The 19765-nt window shown below is 40.8% G+C and overlaps 2 protein-coding genes across 9 annotated transcripts in view; one reads left to right on the top strand and one right to left on the bottom strand.

The window, feature by feature from the left end:
* CRB1 (crumbs cell polarity complex component 1) overlaps nt 1-6250 on the bottom strand; it is a 242556-nt gene extending 236306 nt beyond the window's left edge. Inside the window, exon 1 of the mRNA XM_084979316.1 lies at nt 5400-6250. Coding sequence (XP_084835442.1) covers nt 5400-5451 — 52 coding nt within the window. The 5' untranslated portion in view covers nt 5452-6250. The remainder of the gene's footprint in view (nt 1-5399) is intronic.
* Nucleotides 6251-6406: 156 nt separating this feature from the next.
* ZBTB41 (zinc finger and BTB domain containing 41) overlaps nt 6407-19765 on the top strand; it is a 43629-nt gene continuing 30270 nt past the window's right edge. For 3 of the 8 annotated variants that reach the window (XR_014817500.1, XM_084979340.1, XM_021064480.2), the window contains exons 1-4: nt 6407-6498; nt 7111-8347; nt 18004-18211; nt 18930-18999. Coding sequence is in view for 4 of the 8 variants with exons in the window: in XM_084979340.1 (XP_084835466.1) it covers nt 7228-8347; nt 18004-18211; nt 18930-18999 (1398 nt within the window). In the remaining 4 variants the exon portion in view is untranslated. Of the gene's footprint in view, nt 6897-7110; nt 8348-18003; nt 18212-18929; nt 19000-19765 lie in introns of all 8 variants that reach the window. The other 5 variants (XM_084979337.1, XM_084979338.1, XM_084979336.1 and 2 more) reach the window with 5 other exon arrangements.

Raw genomic sequence — 19765 nt, 5'->3', positions numbered from 1 at the left:
ATTACATTATTTCCATCTTGTAATCATGTTTTTCTTTGCCTAAAAAACTCCATTTGGTATTTCTGGAACTCTGAGTCTACAGCTAATGAATGCTCTCAAGATTGGCTTATTTCAACTAGTTTTTATTTTGCTTATTTGAGGGATTTGTTCACTGGATACATAATTCTAGCTCAGAAGTTATCATCTTTGAGCATCATTAACTTATCATGAGGACATCTTTTGGCTTCCAAGCCTTTCCTTGGAGAGCCAGCTCGTGGTCTAATTTTGCTCCTCTAATTCTAATACTCTTTTTTCCTATGGATGATATAAAATTTTTTTCCTTATCTCTGATTTTCAGCAGTTTTACTATAATATGCCCAATTTTACTTTTCTTTGAACTTACCTGCTTGGGGTGCCTAATGTTTCTTGAATCTCCAGCTTGATGTCTTTCATCAATGGGGAATTCTCAGCTATTATCTTTTAAAATATTGCCTCTTCCTCATTCTCATTTTCCTTTCCTTTGCAATGGTTCTATTAAGATTTATGTTTGAGAGTTCCCATCATAGCTCTGTGTAACAAACCTGGCTAGTATCCACGAAGACATGGGTTCAATCCCTGGTCTCACTCAGTGGGTTAAGGATCTGGTGTTGCTGTGAGCTGTGGTGTAGGTCACAGACATGACTCAGATCCCAAGTTGCTGTGGCTGTGGCGTAGGCCAGCAGCTACAGCTCTGATTTGGCCCCTAGCCTGGGAACTTCCATATGCCATGGGTGTGGCCCTAAAAAAGACAAAAACAAAAAACAAAACAAAAAAAAGTATTTTTTTGGTCTTGCCATGTGTTCTACATATTTATTTTCCTCTTTTCTGTACTGCCCATTCTTGGTTTGTTTTATTTTGGATATTTCTTCTGATTTATCTTTTAGTTCAATAGTTTCTCTTCAGTTTTTTTTTTTTTTTTTTTTTTTTGGTCTTTTTAGGGCCCCATCCACAGCACATGGAGGTTCCCAGGCTAGGGGTCTAATTGGAGCTACAGCTGCCAGCCTACACCAGAGCCACAGCAACACCAGATCTGAGCTGCATCTGCAACCTACACCACAGCTCACGGCAATGCCAGATCCTTAACCCACTGAGCGGGGCCAGGGATCAAACCTTCAACCTCATGGTTCCTAGTTGGATTTGTTTCCACCGTACCATGACAGGAACTCCTCCTCAGCTCCTTCTAATCTTAGGTTAAGCACATCCATTCTTAATTTCATCTAGTGTGTCTTCCTGTTCTAGAATTTCTATTTGATTTCCATTTCTTTGTAGAAATTTTCAATATTCTCTATCAATTCCTTGAACATACTACTCATAGTTTGTTATTGCTATATTAATCCAATTACTTCATTTTCTGGATCTGTGGATCTATTTTGTCTGTTTGTTTTGTCTCTTACATTTTTTGAAATATCCTTTGTGTGTGTGTGTTTGATTCAATGCTGGATACTGTATATTAAAAATTAGGAAGAGTCTAGATGATTAAAAAAAAAAAGGGTCTAGATGATGTCATTTTAATCATGACGGGATTTGGCTTTACTTCTGGCAGGCAGGGAGGTTAAGGGAAAAAAATAATTCCTGATTGTCTTTCTCAAATAAGGAATAAAAATGTTAAGGGCTTCAGTGCTGTGATGGGTGGTCTATTTCTGGTACATTCTTACTCATTGGTTAGGCCTTTCAGAGTCCCAGCTAAAAACATGGGGTGTTTATTAGGGCCCTTCCTTTTTTGGGGTCCTTTATATTCAATGTTTATCTCCCAGCCTCATGAGTCTGTTAAGGATCTGCTCATCTTTTCACCCTCTCAATTGCTTCTTTCTCATCAGTAACTGCATCTAGGGAGAGGCTCCCCTCCAACGCCAAGATCTGCTCTTCAAGCCTCTTTTTCTTGCAGATCAGGGCCTCACAATTCCTCACACACAACCTTGGTAGCTATGCCATGCATTCAAAACAGAAGCTTTTGTTAAAAAACATTCTGTCCTAGCTGTTCATAGGAGGAGAATTGGTTTCAGCTACTTAACACACCATTGATGATACTGGAATTCCTCCACGCCAAAACTTTTAAAGTTTATAGGTTGATTTAACAATTTTTTCCCCTTAATTGCTTCTGAATTCTGATTTGTGGTGAGAGAGCTCTTCACCATTTACTGTTTAGAAGTTTGTGTTTTGTTGCAGTTCTTTTATGGTTTCAATTTTTACACTGAAATTTTTGATGCATTCGAATTTTATCTTGTTACTGAGTTTATATACAACTTACTGGTATTTCGGTTGCCCACATCTTTATTCTTATTGGACAGTTTTTTGTGGGTTTTTTTTTTTAACACACACTTGCAATTTTACCTTTTTATATAATAAGTTAACTTGTAAATTTGGAATCTCTGGCCTTCCTATTTTTTCTCTTGTTTCACTGTATGCTCCTGTTTGTTCATGTGTCTGTGCGACATTTTTTAAATGACTTTAAAATTTCTGGTTATGCAATACTCTGCAGGCATTTAAAGTACATAACTTAAATAAGTTGTGATTATATGTATACTCTACAGTCAAAAGAATTAAAATTTTATGGTGCCCTTTTTTAAACTATCACAAATTCTGATGCCACCCACTGTCACTAAGCAACAAAGTGTCATTTAATTTGCAGTTTCTAGGTTTTTGGTAAATGGAATCATGTAGAATATATTCATTTTGGTTTTTATTCAGCATAGTTGAGGCTCATCTATGTTGCTGCCTTTGGCTTTAGTTTGTCTTCTTATTGTCAAGTAATAGTAGTCTATATATTCATTTATTTATTGATCTGTTGTTTGACATTTGGACTGATCCCAATTTGGGGCTCTTACAAGTAAAGCCACTACAGGTTTTTGTATAAAAGACTTCCTATGGATATAACGCTTTGGTTTCTCTTGGATGGAGATGGAATGGGTAGCTTGTATGATATGTGTAATTTTCTGAAATTGCTCAACTATCTTCTTAAAGTGCTTATTCCATTTCACGTTTCAATAAGTGTATGTGACTTCCAGTTGATCAACATCTTCATCAACACTTGATGTTGTATCTATAAGTTTAGTTATTCTAAAAAACTATAGTTTTTTTAATTTTTTATTATAGTTGATTTACAACTTTGTGTTTTTTGAAGTTTTTTTGGGTTTTTTGTTTTTTGTGTGTTTTTTTGTTTTTTTTTTTTTGTTTTTTTTGGCTTTTGAGGGCCTCACCTGCCGCATATGGAAGGTCCCAGGCTAGGGGCTGAACTGAGCTACAGGTGCCAGCCTACACCACAGCCACAGCAACGTGGGATCTGAGCCGCCTCTGTGACCTACACCACAGCTCACAGCAATGCTGGATCCCTAATCCACTGAGCAAGGTCAGGGATCAAATCCACATCCTGGTGTATCCTAGTTGGGTTGGTTACCACTGAGTTAGGATGGGAACTCCTGTCACTGTGGTTTTAATTAGCATTTCCTTTAAGGTGCAATTTAAAAATAAGAAAATCTTTCATATACTTCTTTCACAAAGCATTTGTTCAAATATTTTGCTCATTTTATATATTTTTTCCTTCTCAGTTTTAAGAGTTCTTTTTATTTTGGGGGGGTGAAAGTTTTTCAAATATCTTCTAATCTGTGGTGTGTCTTTGATTTTCTAAATTTGCTTTCAAAAAACAAAAATTTTTAATATTGATTAAGTCAACTGTATTGACATCTTTGTTATAGGTAAATATGAGGACAAGTGACAGCTTCACCACATTGATTCATCCAAATCTACGAATACAACATATTTCTTCAATTATTCAGGTCTTCTTTAATTTGAGCTGTGTTTTAGGGGAAGGGCTCAGAAAACAACGGATCACAGACCAAATTCAGCACATGATTTGTTTTTGTATGGTCCATGAGATAAGAATAATTTTTATGTTTTAAAGGGTTGTCAAGAAAATGAAGAATAAAATGGGACAAATACTACCTGTAGCTCACAAACCTAAAATATTTCATATCTGCCCCTTAAGATAAAAAAAGTTTGTTAGCCATGTTGTAGAGTATCGTTTATGGACATCTTGAATAGAATTCATTAGATTCATTCCTGGGTATTGGATATTTCCGATGCTGTCAAATAATGTGTTTTATGATTAAGTTTATTTAAACCATTACATGCCTCGTACAGAGTACTTGCTCAATGGATAGTCAATGACCAAATGAAGAAAAACATTTTCATTTTCAGAAATCAACTTGTGAAAGAGCCTCTTAAAGAATGCTGAATTAAGACCATGACAGATAGGCAAAAGGAAGACACAGGAAAGAGATTTCGAAGCATGCAGATTTCCTTTCTGCCCTGGCTTTCAGCCTCTCCTCTTTCCTCGTGGGCCTCCACCCCACTGCTGCTTCCTCTGACAAAAACTTTTGATATCTTAGGGACATGGATATTGTTGCCACATGATTTGAGGAAAACATAAAGGCATTACTTTTTGAATTTTATTTTCCTTTTGTTCATTGCTGATGCATCACTCTGGGTTCCCCAGAGAGACAGAACCAGTAAGACAGACAGAGGATAGATATTTTAAGGTACGGGCTCACATGATTGATTCTGGGGTTTGCTAAGTCTGAAATCCATAGAGTAGGCCAGCAGGCTGGAAACTCTGATAAGAGTTATGTCCCAATCCTGAGTCCAAATACTGCAGGGCAGCAGGCTGGAATCTCAGGCAGAGTTTTCATGCTGAATTCTTGGGGAGAATTGCTTCCTTGGGAAAGCTCCGTCTTTGCTCTTAAGATGTTCAACGGATTGGATGAAGTCTAAAGGATTCTTTGCTCCACCAAACTTATTTATTTATTTACTTACTTATTTATTGCCATCCATGGAATATGGAAGTTCCAGGACCAGGGACTGAATAAGCACCACAGCAGCGACCCAAGCCACTTCCCTGACAACACAGGATCCTTAACCCCAGTTGACCACAGGGGAACTCCTCCTCGACCAAACTTGAATCAGATGCCTCCAAATTTCCTTCTCAATTAGGCTCTGACTTTTGCGCTTCTGTGTTTGTCTCTGCATTCCTCAACTTTAGCAAGAATCCTGATAAGTCAGTTTAGCCAGACTTCCCCTCCACCATAGCTGACATCTGGCTCCTCATCCCCTCCCACCCCCACCCCGCCCCGCCCCAGGTGATGTCTGATCACTCCCACCTGCCTTCAGCAGGAACCCTGTTAGGTAAATTTAGCCAGAATCCCCCTCTTACAACTCTTTGTTTTCTGTTAGCCATTTTCCATCCACCGAACATCACCAGCCACCCCCTGAGTCCCTGCCCCTGGGTGATAAATCCCCACTTTCCTTTGTCTGGAATTAAACCCAATCTCTCTCCCCTAATACAAAACCCCACTGTAGGAGAAACCCCTGAATAAAGCTTGTCTTACCTTCTTCAACAAGTGTCAGTTTTGTCTTTTTAGGGCCACACCTGCTGCACATAGAGGTTCCCAGGCGAGCTGCAGCTGCGACCTACACCACAGCCCACAGCAACGTCAGATCCTGAACCCACTGAGCAAGGCCACGAGGATGGAACCCGCGTTCTCATGGATGCTAGTCAGATTCCTTTCCGCTGAGCCATGTAGGGAACTCCAGAAACACTTTTTTCTAACAGGTCTATCCACAGGGGAACCGGGAATGGGTCCACCAGTCTGGTCACCCACCCTATTAGGTTTCAGCCTCTGTCTTATTTTCCTCGTGTCTGTAAAACCACACGACTGGCACCTCGCTGCTGAATATGTAGTGCGCAGAAAAGCAAGATCACCATCACCTGGGGCTGTGTCAGAAACGCACAATCTTGGGAACTGGCTCCAAAACTTATCCGGGTGGGGTTTTTTGTTTGTTTTGACTTTCTCTCCTGACACCTTCATACTTATGTGTACATTTTTCAATGTTTTCTGTGGACAGTAAGACGTTAAATCATTTCTGGAGCAATTGCGTTGGCTGTTTAAAGCGGAAAAGGGACGTCGAGCTGGGTTCTTCGGACGCCAAGCAGAGTCTGCGGGGCCGGGCTCCATCTGCTGCGGAGGGCTGCCCGCTCGCCAAAGGCCAACGCGGTGAGGACGCGCTCCGCTAAGGGTTGGGGGTGCTTCTGCCGCTTCTTACCAAACCCCGCCCCAGTCCCCCCGACCCCAGCCCCCACACCACTTCCCGCACCACCCCGACCACCGCGAAAACCCGGACTAATAGCCTCCCAGCGCTGCCGGGGTCGCCCCGGGGCACGGGGGGGCCGGGGACCCACAGAGCATGCGCGAGGAGGGGCGCGCGCACATGCGCATTGGCCGGCGCAGGGCCGTTCGGTGTTGTCCTGGCGGCCGCGAGGCTGCGCGCGCGGTTGACGTGTTCGGTGGCTGCTGCGGCGGCGGCGGGGCTGGGAGGGGAAGGGCGGGCGGGGCGGGGGGCTGAACCCGGAAGTGGGTCGGCGCCGGGGCGAGCGCGCCCGGAGTGGAGCTCGGCGGCCGGGATCCAGCGGGGAGCCCTCGGTTCCCGGTAATGGATGAGCGGCGTGTCCGCTCGGGGAGCGGGTGGGCAGGGCGGCAGGTCACCCGCGGCCGGCGCGGTCTCCGCCCAGAGGGGCCTGCGGAGGCTCTGCTCCGGCGGCCGTCCCCCTGGGTGACCCGGCTCTCTCCGCGTCCCTCCCGGGGCCGTCCCACCAGGCGCCTCCGGCCTTTGGACGCACGCCGTCCGGGAGGAGGTACGCCTTGCTGCCCGGGGGAAGCGTGTTTCTGGGGGATGTGGATTCCGCCGCCGCGACGGCCTTATTGTCACCGTCCCGGCGCCTCTGCATCGCGAAGGTTGCCCGCTCCACCTGCGCCCTCGGCGGTCTCGGGGAGCCTCCCCCTTTGCTCTCTTTCCCCCTAGCCGTGTTCGCGAATCGGGCCTTCAAGGTGTGTTCTGCTGCCTTTAAAATTATTCTTTTGTTGGCTGTCTTTTCTATTCGGCCCTCCTTGTTCTCCGCCCTAAAATCTTAGCCACGAATGAAGTGGCAACGGTGACTTTATCATCGTCGAGTTATCAGGACGGATTTGTTGACAGTGCCGCAAATGATGTAGGATCGCTTGGCCATGGAGTTATTTTACGTGGTTCTTACTCTTTTCGCAGACCATGCACCCCTCGGGCACGCCCCTCCAGAAGCCGTTATCTAAGACAATCTAGTTTTCCTTTGTAAATCCCTCAAGACACTTATGAAGTTTCTTGTTCTGAAATTGCTGTACTGCAATGAAGAAAAGGAGAAAGGTTACTTCACATCTTGAGAAGATCCATCTAGGCTATCATAAAGATTCTTCAGATGGAAATGTGGCAGCGGAGTGTGAGCAAATAACCTGTACTCATTCCACAGAAAGACCAGCTCCTGACACTCTTCGCTGTTATCAGGAACTTCCTCCCTCTCCGGATCAGAGAACACTTTTGAGTTCTTTGCAGTACAATAAGAATTTGCTGAAGTATTTAAATGACGATAGGCAGAAGCAGCCGTCTTTCTGCGACTTGCTTATCATAGTAGAAGGAAAAGAATTTAGTGCCCATAAAGTTGTTGTTGCTGTTGGCAGTAGTTATTTTCATGCGTGTTTGAGCAAAAATCCAAGCGCTGATGTTGTCACCCTGGATCATGTAACACACTCAGTTTTTCAGCATTTGCTTGAATTTCTTTACACATCAGAATTTTTTGTGTACAAATATGAAATCCCTCTTGTTTTAGAGGCTGCAAAATTTCTGGATATTATAGATGCAGTTAAGCTGCTGAATAATGAAAATGTTGCCACTTTTCAGTCTGAGCTAACTGAAAAGTCATCACCGGAAGAAACACTCAGTGAATTAACTGGAAGACTATCAAATAATCATCAGTGTAAATTCTGTAGTAGACATTTTTGTTACAAGAAGTCTTTAGAGAATCATTTGGCGAAAACCCATAGGTCCCTTTTATTAGGGAAAAAACATGGGTTAAAAATGCTGGAAAGAGGTTTTTCTGCAAGAAGACCAAAACGGAATCGGAAGTGCCCTGTTAAGTTTGACGACACCAGTGATGATGAACAGGAAAGTGGTGATGGGTCCGACAATTTGAATCAAGACCATTTTGATAAGGAAAAGTCAGATAGAAATGATTCTGAGGATCCTGGAAGTGAATATAATGCTGAAGAAGATGAGCTAGAAGAGGAGATGTCAGATGAATACTCTGACATTGAAGAACAGAGTGAAAAAGATCAGAATGATGCCGAAGAGGAGCCTGAAGCTGGTGATTCTGTAGGGAGCATTCATGAGGGGTTAACCCCTGTAGTCATTCAGAACAGTAACAAAAAAATTTTGCAGTGCCCCAAATGTGATAAGACATTTGACCGCATAGGTAAGAAAAAGCTTGTTTCCTCTCTCTAATAACTGACTTTTCGTGGATATTTTAAAGGTGATAATAAAAAACGAAACTTCAAAAGTAACTTTTAAAAAGAAAACTTAAACGGGCAGGGTATTTGATTTTTGATATGTATTTTATCCTGCTATTTTATATTTGTGACTCAGGAACTAAGTGTTTTTATTCCCCTTTATTTTGTCTTCCTCCTGGCCTGGTAGTGGGTGACAGATCATTAGTTCATGTACTTAGTATGAAAAATTCCAGAGTATCAGTAATGACTTACGTAGAGCTTTGATTTATATGTTAATTTAATTTCATAGGTAAATGCCATTTTTGAGTCATTATGGAAAACTGAATTAGGTTATATTAGATATAATTTGATAATTGGTATACTGCTTCCGCTTGAGCATTGTAATATGTGAGCCATAGATAGAGATACTTTTCCAGTGTCCAGTACTGTTTAGATTTGGGACAGTTCAGATTAGTATAATACATAGTTAGGGGTAAAACTAGGAGTTCCCGTCATGGCTCAGCGGAAACTAATCTGACTAGTATCCATGAGGATGCAGGTTCGATCCCTGCCCTCTCTCAATGGGTTAAGGATCCGGCATTGCTGTGAGCTGTGGTGTAGGTCCCAGACGCTGCTTGAATCCCACATTTCTGTGGCTGTTGCATAGGCCTTCGGCTACAGCTCCGGTTCAACCCCTAGCCTGGGAACCTCCAAATGCCACGGATGCAGCCCTAAAAAGAAAAAAAAAAAAGAAATGGACCGTACAGACTGTGGCATAGCAGTGTAACCTCTTTTTGTGTTTCATTATGCCTTCAAATATTTTTCTCTAAGTCAGAATACTTTGAACAATCCAAGTTAATTATTTCTTACTGTCTTAACTGTGTTTGAGATTCTGTACCAACAAATAAAATACCTTTTTGAGTTAATCAGTCAATTGGAAGGACGTGCTTATGCAGGCAGCTCGTTAAAGTCAGGCTGGGTAAATGCTCCTGTAGAGCTCAGCACATGCCCTGTGAGGGTTATAGGGAAAAGAACAACATTTTAGGGTTGAGATGCATGGGAACACTTCATCTTTCCAATTGATTCCGCTTTTCAGACTTTGTATTCTTAGCACATGCTTCCTGTATTATGCCTAAATTTGACCTAATTTGACTGGAGATGTGTGAGCAGAGGTCAGTTCGCAGATGGCATTGTAGGCCCAGCATGTCGATGTCACAGTGTCCTATTCAGCACTAGGCCTGTGAGATGCATTGTGAGCAAGGGGTCCTGTGTTCAGGTAAGATGGAGAAAACTGCCCAAAATCTGTATTAACACTGTCAAATTCTCTAGTAAAGAAACCCGCTAATGTTACTTAATCTGGCGTTTCCTCAGATAATTTTACCACAAGACATTTTTGGGGTTCTCCCTTTCATGTCCCAGGAAAGTAGAGTTCTTTGCACATGATTTGGGGAACTACTGCTCAAGATTAAGATCCTAATGTATTAAAAGGAAGGTGTTTTGCAGCTTTTATAAGCAAAATCAGCTCAGATAACTGTGGGCATCAATAGATCACACTGTAGGCTTATTTCCAGCCTCCTTTCTGAATGTATTTTGCTGTTATACCCCCTTATCCAGCTTAACTTTGTTGAGGCTACTGATTTTTCCCCAGCGGAGAGGGAGAGGGCGAGCCAGTAAGGGACTGAGATTGTGATCTTAACAAACTAGTTTAAAAGTCTGAGCTGTAATGAAGTCTTGACTGCCTGCCTTTTTGCATCAGGTCTTTCATGAATTCCTTAACCTGTGTGTACTTTTGTTTCCTCACAGATAGAGTAAGATGAGTCTAATAGAACCTTCTCACCGAGGTTATTATGAGGATTAAATGGCAATCCTTGTGAATCACTTAAAATATCGATGAAATTTAGACGGTGTGCAGGGAATGCTAGCTGCTCTTCTAAGTCATTAATAATACAGTTTTTGACTCTCCCTGCTATGCCAAACAGTCAACAAATGTGATATATTCTCTGTCCTCAGGACTCTTAGAAATTAATGAGTATCTGCTAAAACACAATTATGTTACAATAAAGATAGTCTTATCAGGATAAGGACAGAGGATTAGAGCAACCAGGAAGGAGTTCCTGAGGCAGGTAGCATCCGAGCTCAGACCTAAATAGGGCGGAATTTACAAGGCAAAAGGACCTACGCGTGCAGAGACACTGAGGTAGTTGTGTTCTGGAAACTGCTAAGGGCAGGGTGATTTCAAGGTGAGCAGGGAGGCCTAATAGACGTGACAAGAGATGAGGACTGGCAGATAAGCAGAGGTCAAGTTCTGAGTGGTTTCTGTGCAGCACAGAGGACTTTAGACTTGATCCAGTCACCAATAGAAACACGAGAAAAACTTTGACAAAGGAAATGACAGCCAGCTGTAGGGGTTTAGATGCTGGCTTCAGTGCAGAGAAGGAAGTTGGAAAGGACCAGAGGGCTGTTGCAGGCTTGGGCTGGGCAGATGAGCAGCCTTGGGAACGGGGTGTGGGCCGAGGGTAGCTCAGAGTTGCACTGAACGTAGACTGCAGTGGACCAGCCATGGGTGGAAGCAAAGGACTGTGCAGATGGAGGAAGACCTGTGTTTCTTGAACGTCCTCCTTCATCGCCTCTCCGAAGTCCTGTTTCTTCTTCAAGTAAAACCATTCAACGGCTGCTTTCTGATAACCCTCATATCACCCACACTCCTTTTTACGGCTTTTTAAATGTCCACCCAGACTTTTGATTGTTAACTCATTTATCTTATTAGATTGTGTGCTTGAAGGTTTTGTGTCTATCTTACTTTTTTTTTTTTTTTTTTTGTCTTTTTAGGGCCGCACCTGCAGCACATGGAGGTTCCCAGGCTAGGGGTCTAATTGGACCTGTAGCCGCCAGCCTACACCACAGCCACAGCAATGCCAGATCCAAGCCGTGTCTGCGACCTACACCACAGCTCATGGCAACACCAGATCCTTAACCCACTGAGTGAGGCCAGGGATCAAACGCACAACCTCATAGTTCCTAGTTGGGTTCGTTTCTGCTGTGCCACAACAGGAACTCCCTGTCTTACTTTTGGTTAGTATCCTTTGTAATAGTCCAGATCATTTCAGATAATACATTTTCAGTAAGCTCTTGTTTAGTTGAACTAAGATGAAGGGTTGACCTCTGACTTTGGACGTGTAAGAAGCTTTGCACGTGCTGTCCTAGAGTGGATATATGAGAGATAAATCATAAGCCTGAGACCTTCTGCAGGAACCATTAGCTCCACAATATGTAGTTTATTCATTTGATTCCATTGCTTTGGATCTTTTATCTTTTTTGGTGTATTTAATGGTTGCTCAGAGTGAGACTCTTGATCCAGTTACATTTTTCCTTAGGCTGCCAGCTTTCCTCCTCGCAGCCTATTTGCATGCAAACCAGAGTCCTCTGACCTTTCCAACCCTTAATACCAGAAACCTAGTGGGTGAAAAGGCAAAAATAGGGAGAAGATGACAGATGGGGTGAGAGACAAAATTTGGATAATTTTATCTTTTTTGTCATTTCTGCTGGGAACTAAAATCTTTCCTCGGATTCATCTCTTCTAGAGCTAGAAAATGTTTTGTAGCTTTTTTCAAAGATCTGACTCCCTAGACCATCCTGACAGATTCCACTCGGTTCTGAATAGGGAAGAGTTACAACAGTGGCATAATTCTCTACTTTCCAGTGAGATGTTTTAGTTAAGTATATCTTAGCGTGTGCCAAATGCTTCAATACAAGATATAGTTTTAAGATTTAGCATATGAGATAAGTAATGAGCTAATGTGGCGATGTTTCTCTTTGTAAAACGTCCATATGAAATCTGATAATCATTTCCCATGACCCATATGGAATGAGCCACGTGGTCAAGTTTTATCCTGGGAAAATTTTGGGTCTCCTGATTTGGAACACAACTTATACCAGGATTCAGTCAGAAAAATGTTGTGGATGAAATTTTGTGTTTCCTGTTGGTGACCAAGAATGGTTGAGCATAGATTAGTATTCTCAGAGGGAATACTGTGTTTTTCTGATTAATGCTTTGCTGTCTTTCAAGTGAATATTTGAATTGCACAATATACATGATTATTGAATTAACACTGCCCCATAAAAAAAAAAGAAAGAAATATGTGTTGACTATGTTAATGCTGAGAACACTCCTCCCTTCCCTACCAGTTGATTTAAGCATGGGATTTCTTTAGAGGTTTACCTGACTTTCCCTGAGAAGTTGTGTCTCTGCCGTGGTGTTCAGAAATTCAAATCTATGCAGATAACTGGCTCAACAGTGCCTCTGTGCATAAAATTTGAATTAATAAAATAAGAATTTTTTTTTTTTTTTTACTTTAGAGATTCTAAGTGTCAATGAATTATTTAAATTTATGTATTTTCACTTGTCTCTTTGGACTTTGTGCACTGTATTTCAGATGATTTTTTTGAATTTTGGCTAGTTCGATTTGGGTTTCCAGACGCTTGGGGTTAAATCTTGCTAAGTTCAGTGGTCTGTAGAAAAATGGAAGTTTAATAGTTAAAAGTGGTTTTGATTTTTAATTTAGCTGCCATTTGATGGCTTTAATAGTCAGCTACATGTTAATACTTATTTCCAAACAAGCAAAAACTTCTGGACTCTAAATAAAGGGAAAATTCTACTAATTGTTAATTTAGCAATTTTCCAGCAAAGGCATCTTGATAGAAAATAAAAGGTTTGGTGAAAATTTTTTTTATAATTTAAGATTTTTATTGAGTTGCTCTTCTTGTTCACTTGAGTATAAAAATCAGGAGACCTGAGCATTAAGGGGTTGGTAAGTTAGCTTTCAGCCCTGAGTCTCTGTGTTAATCATGGAAGGTTAATCCCCAGGTAAGAGTGGTCCTGTTCCAGAAATGACTGGCAAGTCATTTAGGACTATGACCGTATACTCTTGATTTATTTTTTCGTAAAACCACAAGTATGAATCATTTACATAATTTAAAAAGGAAGTTTATGAAAAATTGTGAAATATGAAAACTTTCACAAGCAAGGAAAAAAAATTTTTTTTAATTCCATGCAATGACCCCTATCTTTGCCAAATTACAGTTGTGGGCTGTGTGTACAAATTGGTAATGTTTGGATTCTGTATCTTTTCTCACATCCGGTGGATGTGTAACACATGTTAAGGAATCCAGTACAAGCATGCCATGTTATAATAACAAAGAAAGATTAAAATCAACTCAGAAAACATTTCCGCAAAGAAATTAAAACAGTGATGGTCTGGTTATACTCTGTAAAAAGTAACACCAATCAGTGCTTTTCCAACTTTTTTTTAGGATAGTTTAAGGTCAAAAATACATGTATTATTATGAAACATACATACTTATAAATGTGTGTTCATACATACATTGAAGCAAAATAATTGCACGCATCTGGTGTGAATGGACTCTGATATTTCCTGCTCTGTCTTCCTAATAATCACAACGCAAAGAATTGATTTTATGAACACGAATGACTTGTAGTTTGTAAAACATTGATCTAAGCCATGACGTCGCTCAGCCCTTGTTTTTGGAGATCCTGCTCATCTGTGATGTCTGTGAAAAGTCATCACAGCTTTCACCGTGGGACCTGCAAGAACACCTCTCCCCCAGGAAAGTCCCGTGTTAGCCAGCTCTGGTCGCTTGACCACAGCAGGAAGTGGTTGTGCCAGGGCGTGTCTGCACATGGATAAATTGCAGTCACGCCCCTGCAGTGGCAGACAGAGAACTGAGGGGGTACTCGGCCTTTTTAGCCAGGGGACAAAGCCAAGTTTTGCAGTGTTTTCAGAGAGCTGAGACCCTAGTTTGATCTAACATATTAATAAACCAAGTGTGTGCATATTTATATTTGAGATACATCTATGAGGTTTGGTTTTTTTGTTTTTCCCTTTTTCTTTTTTTGGCTGCCCTGCGGCCTGTGGTGTTCCCCAGCCAAGGATCAGATCCAAGCTGCCGTTGGGGCCATGCGGGATCCTTAACCCACTGTGCTGGAGCCGGGGATCAAAGCTGTGTCCCAACACTCCCGAGACGCCACCGATCCCATTGCACCACAGCGGGGACTCGTATTTGAGATGTGTCTGTGTGTCCTTCCGGCGAGAGCACTCCTAACAGTGGCGATAATAATGACTGCTACTTCCTACTGCTTACTGTGTGCTGGGGTGTTGTAAGTGTTGTGTGTATATGAACTCATTTACTTCTCAGCCCCATGAAGTGTTAATAATTCAGGGAGACAGAGTTTAAAGTACAACTTGATGAAGATCACACAGCGAATTTGCTAGGTACCCAAACGCTAACTGAACTTGTTGACATCAATGCATGTAAAAGATGCCTAGATCATCATGTAGGCTGACCTAGATACCTAGTGGGTTTTTATCATACTTTGGGTTTTTCTTTGCGTATGTTTGTCATCCTCCCCCACCTTAAAAAAATATACCTTGGGTTCCCCCCGACTGGGATCCACGAGGATGTGGCTTCGATCCCTGGCCTTGCTCAGTGGGTTAAGGATCCTGTGTTGCCATGAGCTGTGGTGTAGGTCACAGATGAAGCTCGGATCTGGCATTGGTGTGGCTGTGGTGTAGCCCTAAAATAGCAAAAAAGAAAAAAATACCTTGGGTTCCCTTTCCTCATTATTCTTATGTAAGTGCATTGCAGTTAATTTTTAGATGATGTACTATGTGTTTATTAAATTTAATCATATATAGATAAATGTAATAAATTTATTTTAAGTAGATAATTACTTTTTTTTTTTTTTTTTGGTCTTTTTGCCATTTCTTGGGCCGCTCCCTCGGCATATGGAGGTTCCCAGGCGAGGGGTCGAAGCAGAGCTGTAGCCACAGCAACGCGGGATCCGAGCGGCATCTGCAACCTACACCACAGCTCATGACAACACCGGATCCTTAACCCACTGAGCAAGGCCAGGAATCGAACCCGCAACCTCATGGTTCCTAGTCGGATTTGTTAACCACTGAGCCATAATGGGAACTCCATATGATTATCTTTTTCCCTCAGTGGCCTGTGAATATTTTGGGTTGGGGGCTTTTTCTAACCTCCATGATATATATAGGATTTTATCTTTTTTTTTTTTTTTTTTTTCTTTTTTAGTGTATGGCTGAAATGCTGTACCTTCATGTTAGCTTTGGCCAGAAGAAAAATGTATACATTTGTTTTTTTCAGGACAAAGCCAAGCCTTTCATTGAAAATTGCTGTTCATATTAATAGAATTTTTTCTTAATTTTATTTGCCTTTCCTTGAAAGTATTTTATTTTATTTTTTTTCCTTTTTAGGGCCACGCCTGCGGCATCTGGAGGTTCCCAGGCTAGGGGTCCAGTCAGAGCTGCAGCTGTCAGCCTACACCACAGCCATAGCAGCGCCGGCTCCAAGCCATGTCTGCTACTTACACCATAGCTCATGGCAACACCAGATCCTTAACCCACTGAGTGAGGCCATGGATCAAACCTGAATCCTCATGGATACTAGTCGAGTTTGTTAACTGCTGAGCCATGATGGAAACTCCCCCTCAAAGTACCCTTAATTGAAATTTCTATTTTAAGCTACCAGATGTGCACATTCACAACTTTGATCACATTGATGACAAAGTAACAATAATCAGCCAACATCGATTGATACCTTATAATAGGTTAGACACAGTTGTGTTTTATGTGTATTCATTTATTACAACATTCCTCTGAGGTAAATACTAGTATTCCATTTTTACTTTAATATATTTTGTTATTCCATTGTTATTTTTTTATATGAGAAAGATTTGAGACTTAGAAAGGTTACTTGCCTAAGGTCACATAGCCTGCAATTTACGGAGTCAGAATTCTTATCCAGGTGCCTGAATCCACCTGGCCTGCCTCTATCTGTGATGCTTTCTGCCTCTGTAATGTAGAAATTTTCATCTAAGAAGGAATATAAATCAAAATTAAGCCAAAATGTATCCTCTTATTTCATGTTTTACTGTAACTTTGCTCTTTGGACAGGGTGTGTTAAAATTTCTTTTGTTTTTAATTTTTACTTTTTTATTGAACTGCAGTTGATCTATGACTTTTTATTAGTTTCAGGTGTACTGCAAAGTTATTCAGTTATATTTTTTCAGATTCTTTTCTATTATAAGTTATTAGAAGATGTTGAATATAGTTCCGTGGTCTACACATTAAATCTCTGTTGTTTATCTGTTTTATATCTGGTAGTGTGTATCTACTAATCCATAATCCTGATTTATCCTCCCCTCCCCTTTGGTAACTATAAGTTTGTTTTCTCTCTGTAAGCCTGTTTTTGTTTTGTAAATAAGTTTGTCTTTTTCAGATTCCACATATAAGTGGTGTCATATTTGTCTTTCTCTGTCTGACATAATTGACCTAGTATGATAATCTCTAGGGCCATCCATGTTGCTGCAAATGGCATTGTTTTATTCTTTTTTATGAATGAGTGGTATTCCTTTGTGTACTCATATATGTACATGAATATATGTATATATATATATACATACATATATATGCCGTGGGTGTGGCCCTAAAAAAAATTTCTTGATTCTTTCTATTGGGGAAACCTATAACAGAATTTAGAGATGCATTCAGAACATACAGATCTGGCGTTTGTGTGCCTCTGGGTGTCTATACATGATGCCTGTTCATTTTGTCCTTTTCTTCCTTTCCTTGATGTTGCCCATGTATGCTGGCTTTAGTAGCTTAGTATCAAGCATACACGAGGACAGTCCTCGTGTCCTAATGTCTTCTAGGTTGGAGAGGTCTTCTACAGTGAAGGCAGCAGTGAAGTCTAAATTTTGTTGAGTATTCTAGATTTGTAGTACCCTTTCCAGATTACCTTCTGTGGGAAGAGAGAAGAAAATATGTAGGATACATAACATATTATATTTACCTTTTGCAGTATTTTTAAAAGGTCTGTCGGGGTTCCTGTTGTGGCTTAGCAGGTTAAGAACCCGACATAGCCTCTGTGAGGATGTCGGGTTCTATCCCTGGCCTTGCTCAGTGGGTTTAAGGATCTGGCGTTGCCACAAGCCGCGACATAGGTCCCAGATGCAGCTCAGATCTGGCGTTGCTGTGGCTGTGGGGTAGGCTGGCAGCTGTAGCTCCAATTCAGCCCCTAGCCTGGAAACTTCCATATGTCACAGGTGTGGCCCTAAAAAGAAAAAAAAAAAAAAAAAAAAAAAAAGGTCTGTCAAATATGAAAATACTGTTCAATTCATAGCCATACGTAGTAAAAGTAAAATATGAAAATTCTAAATTTCAAATGATGAGTAGATCTTTTGCTGAAGGTCCTTTTTACATAAAAGAAAAAAAAATACATTTTAAAGTTTTAAGTTCGGAGAATTCGCTAACAGAATTTTAAGAAAATTTCCCCAGACTTTCGGTTTTTAAAATGTGTAAACATGAATAATTGGTTTTTTGGAATGACCCAAGATTTTGAGAAAAGGCATCCTTTGAGCACTAACCTCAAAGCAATAAGGCTTTGAGGGTTGTCCAAGATATAAATTGAGTCTTTCTAGGTTGGGTTTGGGTGTGGGTGTGTCTCTTAAATATACTGTTAATCGTGAAATTTTACTCCTCTGTCAACTTTCAGACACTGTGTAGTAAATGTACTGAATTTAACTTTAAATTTCTTTTTGTAGGGAAATATGAGAGCCACACGCGTGTCCACACAGGTGAGAAGCCCTTTGAGTGTGATATTTGTCACCAGCGCTATTCGACAAAGTCTAACCTAACTGTTCACAGAAAGAAGCACAGTAATGAAACAGAATTTCATAAGAAGGAGCACAAGTGCCCTTATTGTAATAAACTTCATGCAAGCAAGAAGACTTTAGCCAAGCATGTTAAGAGGCAAGTATTATCTTGCTTCCGTAATATACTTTATTGTGCCTTCTCGTTTAAATACGCAGCAAGCCGGAAACACCTCTGGAGGGCTTGTCTCCAGTTCTTTCACTGCTTAACATTTCCTAGACTACAGATTTCTTACGAAAAGAACAGCCAGTGTTAGCTGACGTTTTTTTACTCATGGTATTGAAATTAAGTGTTTTGATGTTGAAACAAAGACTGTAGTCTATACTGTAGAAGTTTCAGATAGAGCATTTTTGTTATCCTGGGTTTTCTGTCTTGGATTTTACAAGTATGTTTTCAACACAAACGGTTTTAGAACTCTAGGAAACGTATTCCTTATGCTCAGCTTTGTCTGTGGTGTATAAAACCTTGTGAGAGAATGGATATTTAGTATGGTAATCCATATTTAACTTTGAGAAATTAAATTTACTGAAATATAGACCAACGTAAATCAAATGAGTTTGCCTTGAAGATTATCTGTGAATAGATAGGTTCTTGAATGTATTTAAAATATGACTACACTTTGACTATTTCTGTATAAGTTTAGGCACACCCATTCATATATTAAAATGATAGTGCCTGTCTCTTTAAGAAAGGAATGTCTGTCTCTTTAAGAAAGGAATCAGTGCCTGATTCTTGTATTTACTCTTAACATTATCAGCCAGAGTATCGACTTAACTGATATAATCTATTCCCAATAATCTTATTTTTTTTCTTATAGATTTCATCCAGAAAATGCACAAGAATTTATTTCCATTAAGAAGACTAAGAGTGAAAGTTGGAAATGTGATGTAAGAGATTTTAATTTGTAGTTGAAAATCAAATGAAATGTAGTGTGACCTTTTGGGAAAGTAATTAGATTTTAAAGTAAAACCTAGTTTATATCATTTTTAGAATCTCTCTTTCATACAAAGTTATCCTAATATTTCTGTAAATTAAGCCTGCTGTTTTTAGATGATGGACCTCAAAAATAGAAATCCTAGTTTTTATTTTTATGGTAATCACTATACCACCTTTTTATAGTTCTCTATATAAATAGTGACATTACTCTTGCACTGAATATAAAATGTTAGAATTTTCCCTCCATCTCCGGCTCTCTGTTGCCACCTATAAAACCGCTTCAAAGCTTAGTGGCCTTAAATAACCATTTCATTGTAACTCATCACTTTGTGGGTCAGTAACATGAATGTGTGGCAGGGTTTTACTAGGTAATTCTTCAGTGTCCCCTGAAGTCACTCAGTTGTTTTCAGCTGATGGATGATGGACTCTCTGATCTGGTCCGGGTTGGGGCTGCTTCTGAAGTGGCTCCCTCACATGGCTGGACACTTGGTGTTGGTGGACAGCTAGGAGCTTGGCAAGGACAGTTGGCTGGTGGCCTCTTCTTGGGGCTCCTTGAACTTCTAGCATGGCAGCTAGGCTCCCAGAGTGAGTGTGTGTTCCCAGAAGCCAAGGGAATGCTTTCTGGCTTTTTACGGCCTAACCTGGGAAGTTTCAGTGCATCACTTCCAACAAATTCTGTTGGTCAAACAAGCTGTTGCAACAGGGAAGACTGAAGGC

This window comes from Sus scrofa, chromosome 10 (assembly GCF_054392235.1).
Source record: "Sus scrofa isolate SSC_HxYL_T2T_F1_AM1 chromosome 10, Sscrofa_HxYL_maternal_Yorkshire_Landrace_v2.0, whole genome shotgun sequence".
Classification (NCBI taxonomy): domain Eukaryota; kingdom Metazoa; phylum Chordata; class Mammalia; order Artiodactyla; family Suidae; genus Sus; species Sus scrofa.
The sequence above is the reverse complement of the archived record's forward strand: the minus strand, read 5'-3'. Positions and strand labels throughout refer to the sequence as shown.